The 13538-nt window shown below is 40.0% G+C and overlaps 1 protein-coding gene across 1 annotated transcript; it reads right to left on the bottom strand.

Moving 5' to 3' along the window:
• Nucleotides 1-307: 307 nt before the first annotated feature.
• Nucleotides 308-6205, bottom strand: LOC118818927 (lipoprotein lipase). The gene is made up of 10 exons (XM_036586478.1): nucleotides 5954-6205; nucleotides 4575-4768; nucleotides 4313-4492; nucleotides 4052-4163; nucleotides 3714-3947; nucleotides 3297-3539; nucleotides 2628-2748; nucleotides 2309-2527; nucleotides 941-1036; nucleotides 308-840 (listed from the first exon to the last, which is right to left on the bottom strand). Exons 1-10 carry the CDS (start codon nucleotides 6051-6053, stop codon nucleotides 819-821), a joined length of 1521 nt encoding a protein of 506 aa, XP_036442371.1. The 5' UTR covers nucleotides 6054-6205; the 3' UTR covers nucleotides 308-818.
• Nucleotides 6206-13538: the final 7333 nt, after the last annotated feature.

Genomic DNA, 13538 nt, shown 5'->3' with positions numbered 1-13538 from the left:
TCATGTCCCTGATTACCAAGGTCAGGACTGAGGAGCAGAGCTGGACATTCACGTCCTAGCCAGAGGTGGGTAGTACCTAGTTACATGTAACTTCTCTTTTGCTGCCACTTTATTCACTAACATGTAGTTCCTAATTCTTTTTGTTTCATTTAGTTGTGTTGGTTCAGATCCTGAGCTCCTTCGCTGTTGCTCAAATCTCTCACTTTACATTTTATTTAAGATTAAAATGATCCAAAAAGAGAAGAACAGAGTCTAACAAACTGTGGCTCCTATGCTGATAGATGCTGGATGTACCGCTGCAGTTCTATTATTTTGTTTTGTTTTGTTTTTTTTTAACCTGAAAGCTGTTTTTAGTGGCTATTTTTACTTCTCTATGAGTCATTATTTCAATGAAGTAACACCACTTTCACTGGAGTGTGGGTTTACGCTACTCTACTTCTTCAGTCCTGGCACAACAGGTTTGGATTTCCAGAATCTCAGATAGTAAACGTCTGTTATTACCTTTCCCGTCATCAACAGGCTGCTCAAGTCTGAACAGATGAATATTGGCCTTCTTATTAACTGACACCCAGCACAGTTCCTTGTAACTTTGATCTATGTATCGTGTGACCACAGCATTACAATGGTAGTGCTTACTGAAAAAAACAGGCCAGCTATAAGTATTAAATAACCCTCCTAGCGAGACAGTATATATACACAATACAGTAAGGCCAGCACAAATGCAGCTTTAAAATACAAATAAATAACAGCTTTATAAATAATTGTTTAAGTGCTTTGTTAGCAGTTGAATTTTGTCCGTAGACAACCTGTAAGCCTTCTCAGTGGGTCCTCTCAGTGTGCCTGAAGAGTTGCATGAAAAACAAAACACGACAAAAACATGAGTCTAAGTTTTCAACACTAAAACATTTCGTATGAATGTAATTATCTAACGTAACATTACCTTTTAGATGATTTTCTCCATGTTTCTTTGCATTTCACAAAGGTTGCTTCATGAGATGTGCTTGATTTTTGGCGATCTTTCAGACAAAATACGAGTCTGGTGAGAACAAATGGAGAAAAGACAAAACGTTAAGGTTTCAATCTTATAATAACACTTGTATCAGATAATAACACTGCTTTAATAACACACAGGGCAATGGAATCATTTCTGAACGACCATGTTTGAATGACACACACAGATCTATTTAGATCTGTTTGTTGTGAGTTTCTTTTGGCGACTAAATAAAAGCTCCTATAATGCACTTATTGTGCAAAAATGGCATTCTGACTATTCCCAATGTTCTAATATTTCTGTAGATGCTGCACTTCTCAAACTAACCAGTATATACTGTTGCGTTGCATAAATCTATGGTTAAGACTTCTAGGAAGAACACTATCCTACAATAGATACCAGATGTTTCAATGTTTAGCCCAGAGATCGCAACCCAAATGTTAAGAAGAGCCGTTTTGTCCTTTTAATAAAAATCAAGCCACAACATTATGTCCATTTTACCATCTTGGCTGTAAATATGCTTCAGTATGTGCTAATGTACTAGCATAGGCTAAAAAATATAAACGAAAATGCAGACTTACTTTGCTCCGCTTTAAGCTTTAGCTCAGTTATAGCCGCTTTTCTCGCATCTCCGGCAGGAAACTTTCTTGTAAAATGTCTCTCAACATTGGACTTTTTACAAGGCTGAAGTCGCTTCTCATTCGCCAGCTTCAAATTCCCGTTCCATCTTAAATGGTGCATGAGGTGCCAGAATGTAACTGCTGCACATTTTAAGGTGGAACGGGAAAATTCAAACAAGAAACTGGTGAATGAGAAACTGATTTCAGCTTTACGACTTTTTAGTGTTTGACAGTTTCTTGTTGCAGATTAAATGTATCACGAAACCAGCTGGAGTGAATATAAATGCAGAGAAGTCCGTTCATCTCCAAATTATCGACGTTCATCTTAAATGTTTATATTTGCTTATTCGTTAGCTACTAGCTAGGCGAGACTTGTCTGTGTTGCTATGGTGACCAGCAGTCTGTGCGCCAATCTTCAAGGTTAAAGGGTGGATTAGTAGTTATACATTAACTCCAGCAATTAAGACCATTTATTGTTTAAACCGTGTTAGAACAGCAGAACAACAGAGTTTTATTTTGCAAAAGAGGGTTATTTCATTTTTATCTAAAAAACTAATTCAGCTGTGGAGCCGCAACACGGCAGTAAAAGAGCTGTATGCAGCTCCAGAGCCGCATGTTGCTGACCCCTGGTTTAGCCAAACAACAGTTTTTTTTCTGTTTAGTGCAGGGATCTAGTCCTAAAACAATACCAACATACTTTTTTTGCGTCTCCCCAATCCGGATGCGTATTTTCTTGACTTTTGGTTCAGAACCAGTAGTATCTCCATTCCACCAAGACCGTGCCTTGCTGAACAGCGAAGAAGCAGACCAGCTACTGGAGTCCTCTACTTTGAGCTTCAGGATCAGAAGGTCACCGATATCCTCCTCTGTAACCAGGAGGTAGGAATGTGTCTTGTTGGTGGTGATTTTATCATCCCTGCAAAAAAAAGAAGAACGAGATAAAATTCAATATTTCTCTATTGATGATGCTCCTCAGAGTGATCTTTCCATAGGTGGACCATGTAGACGTTACTTACCCTTTAAGTTGGAGGTTTTCCACCGAACCACTGGTGCCATAGAGGGAGGCCGTTAGAGTAGGTTCTATCTGTGTTTGGTCCGGCTGTGCCGTGAAGTGAATCTTTAGCTGATAGTGATGAACTGGGTAAAGAAACAACCACAGATAAGCACTGTTGCCATAACATTGACACAATGGATAAGAAGAAGCCTGGACTGTGGCTAAACAGAAGAAAAGCATATCACTTTTGACCTGATAGTGACCTCCGAAGAGGGCTGCATGACTCTAGATTAAAGGGGAGTCTAACTTTTTGGCACACTGATTTTGGAAATAACTATGTGTATATTTATTGCAGGAATATAAACAAAAGTATAAATAAACAGCTTTACATAAAATCAAGTATCCTTTCAATAACATTACAGATAAAATATAATCTAGCAGACTGAAGATTCTCCACAAAGAGGGAGCTTTTAGCACTCATCAGTCTTTGTGTGCATCAATGAAAGGGAGGAAACTGGCACACCAGCAGGCTCTACCAAACTCAAATGCATGAATGCAGATGCCATGACACATCTGTGGTGACTGATCCCAACAAATTAGTAAAATGGGGTGCTCAGTTTTATGCAATGGTTATGCGAGAGCAAATGCCAGTTAAATCACAGCTTGAATGTAATGAATCGTACAGCCGTACCTCTGAATGGCATGGTGGCTCGAGTCTTGGTGAACATCTTGACGCTGCGAGCTTTGCGGACCTTCTTGATGTCGTAGCCCATGGTGTTGCAGCGGTTCTTGCGGCATCTGAGGCACATGCCTCGTTCGAACATATCACTGCTCCCACAGCTGTAGGCCTTGCTGGGCTCCTCTCCGTTCAGGAGGGAGTCAATGAACAGGTGGACAGACCTCTCGTGCTCACACTTTATTGCCTCGTTCATTGCTATAGGAAATAATTAAGTACATATGCATGACCCACACCAACAGATTCTCAAGGCCAATGTCTTATGTTTTCTAGATAATTTAGAATGCAGTGGTACAAATGATAAATCTATGTCTTAAGTGCTTTTGACAAATGTAGATAGATGTAGACTGCAGATGCAGCCAGAACCCTTACCAACTAATCCGAAACGAGCTATCTTCTCGAGAGCTCCTCGGAGGTTGCAGCCTGGCTGGAAGCTTCCTCCATTGGGGTAAATGTCCACATGGCCAATCGGCTGCTCAATACCAATACTGAGGCCCAGGGTTCCTCTAGAGAAGGTGTGGAGAACATCTACGAAATGGGCATCATCAGGAGAAAGTCGTCTGTGTGCATGAGCTCCTTCGAAATCAGGTCCTGCTGGATCAAGACCTACAAAAAACATCCCTCGTGTTAAATATCTGATATACTACACCAGCTTGCAGATTATATTTAAAACACTCTCCATTTTTCACTGAGATCAGAGAAATATCTACCTGTTATTCTTCCAACTTTGTTGGTGGCATGGCTGCCTGCAAATCCAGCAACGTGGGCGCCAAGGCTGTAGCCAATAAGATGAACCTTCTCCAGTGGAATATTGGTTGCCCCCTAATAAAAAAACTCAATTTATTAATTTTAACTTAAAATTATTCATTTAAACATATGTCACATGAATAAACCTAACACTAAAAATCAAGGTCATGTAATCATACGCATATGTGTTATAAAAGCTTGTGATATGTTCTACTAGTACAAACCTCTATCCAGTCTATGAAATGTCCAACCTCCTGTCCAACCTTCTCCGTGTTTTCTGCCGCCACAACATAATGGTTCTGAGCCGCGTCCAGCCAGTCCACCACTATTACGTTGGCATCTTTCTCTCTGTCATACAGCGCTGCTACCATTTTGGCAACCCAGCTCTCAAACAATCCACTCACCTAGGAAAAGGAGGTTAGAAATTAATTATAACTGCCTTCAAAAAAAAAAAGCATAATTTCTAAAAATGGCTAGTAAATTTACCGTCCAACCGTGAATCACCAGGAAAGTTTTGGCGGTACTGTTGAAGTTGCAGTTGCCCAAGGTCTCCTCTTTGTCTGGCACAATATAACAGACATCATCATCTGGCAAAGATGGTCTCCTGAGAGAGAACTTGGCAAGAACGTCGCTGGCTTCCCTCTGGCGAAGCAGGCTCCTCAAAGGTTCCAGGAAATTATCTGCCAAAGAAGTTGTAAAGAAGAATGAAAGACTTTTGAATGAAATAACAAAACCAAACCAGTGGAATATTGATTGTTAACCTTGTACAATTGATGTGTTTGAGTTGGGAGGGAAGTAGAACATAGTGAGGCTGTACAGTTAAACAGGATCTGACATTGGCTATTAGAGTTGGAGGGAAGGTTCTTAATTGAACACCTGGATCTTGCTGTGTTTCAGGGAAATAACTGCTCAACCATGAAAATGAGACGATGGAGCCCTGCTGGTGACATAACGTATCGATCCAAATAATGCGTGGCTACTCCATATTAACACATGGAAACAAGATACTAATGCGTGGCCACGACTTGGTAAGGTGTGGAGATGAGATCATGCCTTATTAAGCTGTGGTCAAGGCTTAATTATCTCATTTCCACACTATACTAAGTCGTGGCCACGAGATCATGCCTTATTAAGCTTTGGTCAACATTTAATTATCTCATTTCCATGCCTTACTAAGTTGTGGCCACACATTAGGATCTTGTTCCCACGCCTTACTAAGTTATGGCCATGAGATCATGCCTTATTAAGCTGTGGTCAAGGCTTAATTATCTCATTGCCACGCCTTACTAAGTCGTGGCCACGCATTAGGATCTAGTTCCCACACCTTACTAAGTCATGGCCACAACTTAATAATCCAGTTCCCATGCCTCACTAAGTCATGGCCACACATTGTTTTTATTCATGAACATACGAAAGAGATCGGTATCCAAATGAAGGAAAAAATGAGTGATGATTGGTGTTCAGGTTCAGAGGTTGGACATAAAAGCCTTGTCAACCGAAGTCCGGAGAGACCATGAGGTAGGTATTATTTTCTAATCGTTATCTTGAGATCACAACTTAACTGTCTTGTGATCGCAAGATAAAAGTTGTGTTCGCAAGATCAAAAACCCTATCTTGAGATCACGAGACAAATAAGTCTGGATAACGTTTGTTATCTCGAGATCACAAGACGATTAAATCGTGATCTCAAGATAACAGTCCACCTGTCTGAGTAAGCCACACACAGCAAGTACTGAAACCTACTTTGACTGAAAGAGAAGCTCAGTCTAGTTACTGTAATGCAGGAAAGTGACTTCGTTGTTGTTGACCAACTACAACCACAGCGGCACTGAATCTAGACTACATCTCTACTGATGTGAACTTACCCCTCAGTGAGACGGACAGCTCCCCCTCCAGCGAAGTTCCGCAGAGCACTGTGGACCCTAACACGAGCAGGACGAGACTTGTAAGTGGCCAAAATCTCATGGCTTATTTTCTTCGGACACTTTTGTATTATTTAGTTGTAATTTCAAATTAAACCGCAGGACGGAAAGCTTCTTAGGGAGACAGGATGAATTCAAAGAGCGTAAAAAAGGCTGGAAACCTCCGCTGTACAGAGAGGGAGAGTATGAAGTGAAGAGCACAGCTCGCCTTATTTTGCTTCTTTCCCCACCTGTATTCCGACAAGTCCCGTCTCCTGCTCTGGGATTGGCTGGCTGGATCGCGCCTCCTGCGCTGGGATTTGATAATAGCTCATCTTAGAAGAGGTGTGGGTGGAGATTGGCTCAATACCCTTCTTTGTTTCAATTAAATAAAATATGTAACATGGCTGTAACTCAACACAGCGTTCACACCAAAAACAAAAGCCCTCATAATAATCCTTGAAAAGTGCTGATTTCACAACTAAACTAAAACGTGTCTTGTACTTGTCGCTCAGATCTGAGGTCAGCTTTGGCTTTCTCTTTTAATGGAGAAGGTCAGGGTTTGTGTGGGTGGAGCTGACCGTTGGCTTGTGGGCAAGTAAGACAACCCAGACATACCAGAGATGATGCTGCAGTAAATTGAGTCAGTGTTTCCTAATGCTGCTCTTATAATCCATCTGTGCCACACATTTTAGAGTCCTCCTGTTCTAGCCCCCCTATTTAAACCTTGGTAATAAGGTGATCAATAAAGGAGGGGTCTGCAGGAGCATGCCTGGCCAACAATGACCTTTGACTTTGGCTTTCTTCAGGACTCTTCAGTTTTTCTCCTAAATGAATCCTTTGACAGTCAAATGACTGTTTGAAGTTTCGAATCATGTTTGAAGTTTCAATAAGTGAGACAGGTGTGAAAGTTGGTCCCACTCCACAATTATGGAAACAAGAATATATTGAACAACTTAGATTTTTTAAAGGTTATTTTAAGATTATTATTAAGTCATTATAGTGGATAATTTTATTCAAGAATAGTTATAATAAGCTTTGCTTGTGTGGCACCTCTGTTAGAACAGGTGAGCCTCCAACCGGAAGGTCGTGGGTTCAAATCCCAGGATTGACTGGGTGTTCTTGACTGTGCTCTTGGGCAAGGCAGTTAACCCCCCAGGCACTGCTGCTCTACTAGCAACACTCGCTGTGTTCACATGCAAATATTTTTGCCAATCCGATTGAATATATTCCGATTATAGATTGAGACTGAGGTGTTTATATCACACTCTACTCAATAGTCTGATGAAAATCTCCATTACACTACAAGTAATCAGATCCAAAATGATGCGCATGTGTAGAGAACCACTTAGCGTAGACGTTAGCATGAGAACCAGCATCACGTGAGTCCAGTCAGAGTGAGATGAGCAGCAGTGAGCAGTGCTTGCGTTTTTAATTGCTTTAAAATGATGTCAGACTCAGTAAAACGTCCTTCACATGTCCTTATTAAAGAAGGCCGAGAGGAAGACGTCGTGTTCTGAGACACATAAACTGGACGTCCGTCCCACCGCCATCTTTTAAAGATCAGAGCATAAACTTCGTCTCCTCTGCAGACCAGTTTCTGCTCCGCCATGTTGAACGTTATAAACTCTCACTATGACATGACGCACATGATCAGAACATACTTAAACTTCAGGATTGGGAATGTAATCAGATACAGGCGTTTACAAGGATATTATTCTTCTATTTAACGGATTATTTACAGGATTACCCACCTCGTTCAATCAGATAGAAATTGTATTCTGAATGGTCTGAATAAGGCTAGTCTATTCTGATGGAGGTGTATAAATGAACGTATTCTAGTCCAATTGAGCTATTAGTCGGATTATTAACAGATTATTAGGCTGCATGTAAACATGGCTACTGTGCTGCTCCCAGACTGGGCATAGTTAGGCGGCAAAATGACAAATTTGCCTGGTGGAATCAATAAGATGAAACATAACAGACATATAATTCAGCCAAAGGGCTTTACAGAAGTTTAAAAGAGACAATAAAAAGTATATAAAATAAAATCACACAAGAATATAAAGGGGCCAATAATATGGTAAAATAAGAAATGTGAAACAATAAAATAATCAATGCTAATTAAAAGTAAAGGATAATAGAAATAAAAGTCATGAAAGTAAACTCAGCAACAACAGCAAAAGAAATTAAAAAAAGTAAAAACAAGGAATTTATGAAAAATAATGTTTTTTTTTGTACAAATAAATCTTCAGCTGCTTTTTTTTTTAAATGCTGATGTTGCGTGTCTAATCTCAGTTGGTAGATTGTTCCATTTCGGCTGCATAAAAATAAAAATAACATACAGTGAACATGTTCATGCAGAAGAGCACACCATAGTGACCTGCTAACCCACTGTAAAATCAGCTTCAATACATAAGCACCTTCATTTAATAAAAAGCAGAAACATCTCAGACTTTGCATGAATGTTTCAAAAGTCAAAGTCAAACATCTAAAGTCTGTAGAACATTTAAAACCCAACTCAGAATTGTAACACAGTTCTGTCTCATTCAGCAGTATTACTCACTGCTTATTTCCTCGAAGAAATTAAATAATCTCTCAAGAGGTTCTGCCTGGGCTTCGAAGAACATCTTGGAAAGCACTTGTTGTTGCAAGGTGTCCTTGTGTGAACTTGTGATGTCATTCACACTGGCAGTCACAGCTGCGGTCCAGCTCAGTGAGCCATCAGGAGGGAGATAAATCACACACTTCAGATGGACAGAGCAGCATGTTCCCCTGACCCTGGAGCATATGTGCTTCCCTTTGGGTTAACCATTAAAACCCTAAGGACTCTATGTGTGCCCATAACTCAGTCTCCTTCGCTCATAACTACATAACTTTCATATTAGCCAGTGAATGATTCATAGTATTTACTGAATAATAAGTCATAACTAATAACCAAATAATAAGCCTGCAGGTTAAGGGGTCAGCAGGCTTAATTGAGTGTTAGGGCAGTGTGGTGTTATTGACCTGAGTCCAAATACATAGTTGTAGAGAAAGCCAGATAAATCCTGGCCATTCTGTCCTCCTGATTAAATTGTCCCTTGACTGGACAATTAGCCAAATACAAGGGTTGAAATTTATAACAAAGGGATCCCTGTTTGTACATTCCAATTCACAAAGTCATACAAAGCCTTATGAACCCATGCAATCAACGCCAAATCTCGATGATGACACAACACCACTTGATAATAGCCAGGGGAAATAGTCCAAAAGGATGAGGAACATTTCCTCCAGACTTTCTCCACTCATCCACATAACTTTGAGCATACGTACTTTGTTTGGGCAGTGGATGTAATGTCACCTGTCAAGATCACATGCTTCCCTGCAGAAACATGCCCATGGAAGCTGTCCAGCCTCCAGAGTTTCCACACTTCTCCACTGCTCTAGAGAGTGCTATTGCAATAAGAGATCCTTGCAGGTTGGGAATGCCATTGCAACAAAACTGCTTTTTGCTGGACAGCCATTGTATGTTGCTCACCATTATCCTTGCAGTGGTGTAAGTTGTTACTTAGGGACCCTGCAAGCAGTCCATGTTTCAGGAAATCCACTGTGGTCTGAAAATGTGGAGAATGCATTTGGTACCCAAGTTAGAGATATGCCTGGGAAACAGCCCCAAAACGCAGGTAAGAAATGCATGCTAACTAGCTTGATGTAGCATTTCTGGCAGTTTTCTTGCCCCAATATTAAGTTTGCTGTAGTTCAAATGGACAAAGCTAGTGACTGAAGTGGCTAACTAGCATCTAGGTTAAGAGTGTGTAGACCAGTGGGTGGTCAACCAACCCTGGTCCTTGAGACCTATCCTCCTGTGGATCGTAGTCTGAACTCTGCAGAAAAGTTGAAGGTGGAGAAGTGTTGATGTCTACTGTTGTAGATTGATGCCCAAACTCATGGGTTGGCAACATGCGGCTCCGCAGCCACATGCGGCTCTTTTACTGTTCTGTTGTGGCTCCGCAGCAGAATTTTTAGGTAAAAATAAAATAATCCTCCTTTGAAGTAAAATAAAGCTCTGCTGATCGTTCAACACAGTTTAGCAATAAATTAGCAACAAATTCCTGCCAGAGATGCGAGAAAAGCTATCGGCTAGCTGAGTTAAAGCTTAAAGCAGTGCACAGTCTGGAAATTTGTTTTTATTATGTTTTTTAGCCTACACTGGACATTAGCACGTACTGAGACATATTTACAGCCAAGATGGTAAAATGTTACTTCAATAAAATGGACATGAAATGTTGTGGCTCTCGAGGTGGTTAGATTTTTGTTGAAACTTGACAAAATGGCTCTTCTTAACATTTGGGTTGCCGACTCCTGCCCAAACTAAATCTTCTCTGGACTTGCAAACATGCAGATTTAACAGAAAGTCTGCACTCTAATTTTGTCATTCATCTAGGCCTTGAAGGAGATAATGTGGACTTCCACAGAGGTCACTTGATACGCATGCTTCATGGACTTTCCCTACATTCATGGCAATATGTATATAACAAACAAAACGGGAGAAGTTGTTTTTTTTTAAAAAGCACATATTTTTCATAGACTATCGGACACACCTCTTTATTTTGTCAGACAATTTTAAATAAGATTATAATGTAATACAAAACATTTCTCTCCAGTTATGTCTGAATTGATGTTAGCTTCTGATGTTTAGTTGTTTTACAGTATATAATTAAACATTTCTATTATGTTTACCTCAGCACTGATGAAACTTCTTTCCAGATCAAAATGAACTGTGGTATTAATTCTTTTTCATTTTTCCATACAAAATAATAGGATGGTGAGTGAAGTGTCGCTTAGGGCCCCCAAATGTTCGGAAACAGCCCTGCTTGGTCGCACTCAGTTTAGTTTTAAAGTGGCTCAGATCAGAGTGGGATCCTATCCCACCTCCATGAGCTGTGGAGTGTTTTCATTCTCAGAGTGAGTTTCCTCTTTTCCACGAAAAAGAAAAACAGCTTGAAAAACAGATTCAGTGGAAAAAGCATGTGTGTCCTGCTGTGTTTACATCCAGCACAGTTGAGCCATTTGATTGGCTGGGCTGGGTTTGGGGTGGTGTTGCTTTTTGCATGCAGATCTGCATCAACTTGTATTGCAAAAAGCAAGTGGCCTTTCGGGGGCTTTATTTTCGAGCCAAACATCAAGACCTCGCCAGGACCTGAGACTGCTCCAAAAACCTCCCTCACTGGCCTTCTCAGAATTCCATTTAGCTTAGACCCCTCTGAAAGACACAAGCATGTCTATGCCAAGAATTACCTCCTACTTCTACTGTTGTGGAGAGAGATTGCTGAAAGAACGTGACTGAGAAGAATTGTGATAATCAATAACAAATGAGACATTACTGTGTGTCTGTGTGTTTGTTTGTGTTCTACAATGGTTACAAGGCACCCAAATGTCCCTAAAATAACAAAAAAGTACCTTTGAGTAAAATTTATTCATTTTTAGTGTAAAAAAAAAAGAAGAATATCAGTTTTTTCAGTAGTTAGTGTGTCCAGACATTGCGTTCCAGCTTCTATTTTGGAGTCTTTTTGGTTCTTTTTGGAACACTCAATAATCTGCAGGGATAATCTGCAGGGAAAGTTCAGTCTCAGAATTTGGTTGCTTTTTTTGCTTCTCACAATCCAAATAATCTCAGTTACACGTTCAGTGATGTTGAGGTCTGGACTCTGGGGTGGTCAGTCCATTGTTCAGCTTCTTTGTTTGATGTGTCCGTCTCCTTTTCTCAGTGAGGTTCTTCTTGACAGCTACACATCCTTTCAGACCCACAGCGCTGAGTCGTCTTCTCACAGTGGAAGGATGGACAGAAACACCTGTGGATGTTTTTCAGATCTGAAGCAGCTTGATTTTCTGCTCTCTCTCAAAGCTGAAAGCTTGAAGTGCTGTTTGTCTGATGGGGACATATTTGGTGTCTACCAGGTCTTCCAGGTGGTTGTTAGGGGTCCCCTTTTCTCTGTAGTTTTTAGTCACTTTTTGAACACCCTTGACTTTTGCCTTATGCAAGTGGATTATCTTATATCTAATCTAATCAGAAATTTACTTAATGGTTGTTTTGACTAGAAATAAAGTAAATAAATGGTGGTCTCTGACTTTTGCACACCACTCTAGGTAAAGTAATATATTTAGGAATACATATGGCAATAAAGTAGCATTATTATCTGTAGTATCACTTTTGTCAACAGCTAGCAAATAAGTTTTACTGAAATCTAAGAGTTTCCTTCCTATTTTCTTTTAACAAAAGAGGACCTAGTGAACAAAACTGCACATTCCTAGCAAGCTCAAATATGCATAACTTATCACTGTACCGTCCGAGAAATGTGAAGTTTCTGCTGTTCTGGAGCTTCACAGAAATGCTTCTACAGGCTGTTAGCATTTGCTTACTTTGACTGTCATAGCTGCTGTTTCACATACAAACCTCAATGAACAAGACAGTTGTCATGTCATAAATATCACAAACATTACATTTCTGTGTTAGTGACTCATTCAGCAGACTCATCTCACTGATGCTAACAGGCTAATTGTGGGCTAATTGGTCCATATTCTGTCCTCACTTGAGGAAGCTGGGCATTTAGCTAAGCTAACCGGCTACAGCAATATTCACAGACAGGCTTCGAGTTTAAATCTTCACTGAAGAAGTCAACATCCAAACCCCCTGCTGAAAAAACCATAGAAACCATTAAGTGTTTCTGTCGGTTCCTGATGTGTTTTGGCTTTTTTGATAGGTTGATATCACAATGTAATGGTTTAACAGGTGACCAATGGGTGATATTAAATGCATTTGATGGTTACCTATTAGGATCTAAAGGTGTTCTACAGGAAACTAGTGGTCTCTAGTTCTAGAGCAAACCATTAAGCCAATTCTTATTAGAACATAAAAGTATTAGGTTTTAAACCTACTGGTTTCTAATGATCCTTTTTCAGTAGGGCTGTATTTCCAAAGTAAAGCATATGTCTGTTTTGAGCCCCAAATGTCTGTGTTTTGTCTAGGGAGCTGCTGTGTAATGCAAATGAACCACCATTAGCTTGATGCTAACATAGCATTGAACTCCTTAGCTGAAACAAGCATTATCTTACTGGTGGAGAAAATGGGTAAGAAAAAGCTTACAAAATGAATTAGTTTTTTGCACTGAACAATACTGTGTGTTGACCTGTTTGTGGGCACATTTTCATGATTTAGTGATTAAATTTGCAGTGGACATACAAAATTAACACCCATAAAAAGATCTTAACAGAGGAATAAATAAGCAGGTAAAAGCACATCATATAAAGACTGAACTGGTCTTGTCTACTTTTCACAGTTGCTTCTAACAGGGACATGGAACTATAGGTAATTAAAATACAATAAAAGTGCAAAATATGTCTCCTCCCTGCTAAAAACAGGATAGACCAGCATGGCTGGTCACCAGCAAAACCAGCCTATTGCTGTTGTCAGAACAGAACGTCACATCTCCAAAATTATAAATTTACAGAAAAGGAAAAAACACACTTTACTTTTAATGTAAGTCAATGGAACCAGACTTTTTTTCCA

This window comes from Colossoma macropomum, unplaced genomic scaffold (assembly GCF_904425465.1).
Source record: "Colossoma macropomum unplaced genomic scaffold, Colossoma_macropomum, whole genome shotgun sequence".
NCBI lineage: Eukaryota > Metazoa > Chordata > Actinopteri > Characiformes > Serrasalmidae > Colossoma > Colossoma macropomum.
This window is presented reverse-complemented; position numbering and strand designations above follow the sequence as displayed.

Excerpts from the sequence above, each read along its gene's own strand:
- LOC118818927 (XM_036586478.1), bottom strand. The coding sequence starts at position 6,053 with ATGAGATTTTGGCCACTTACAAGTCTCGTCCTGCTCGTGTTAGGGTCC. Across the intron at positions 4,769-5,953 it reads GCTGTCCGTCTCACTGAGGG|ATAATTTCCTGGAACCTTTG; the intron begins GTAAGTTCACAT and ends CTTCTTTGGCAG. Across the intron at positions 3,540-3,713 it reads AGCTCGTTTCGGATTAGTTG|CAATGAACGAGGCAATAAAG; the intron begins GTAAGGGTTCTG and ends TATTTCCTATAG.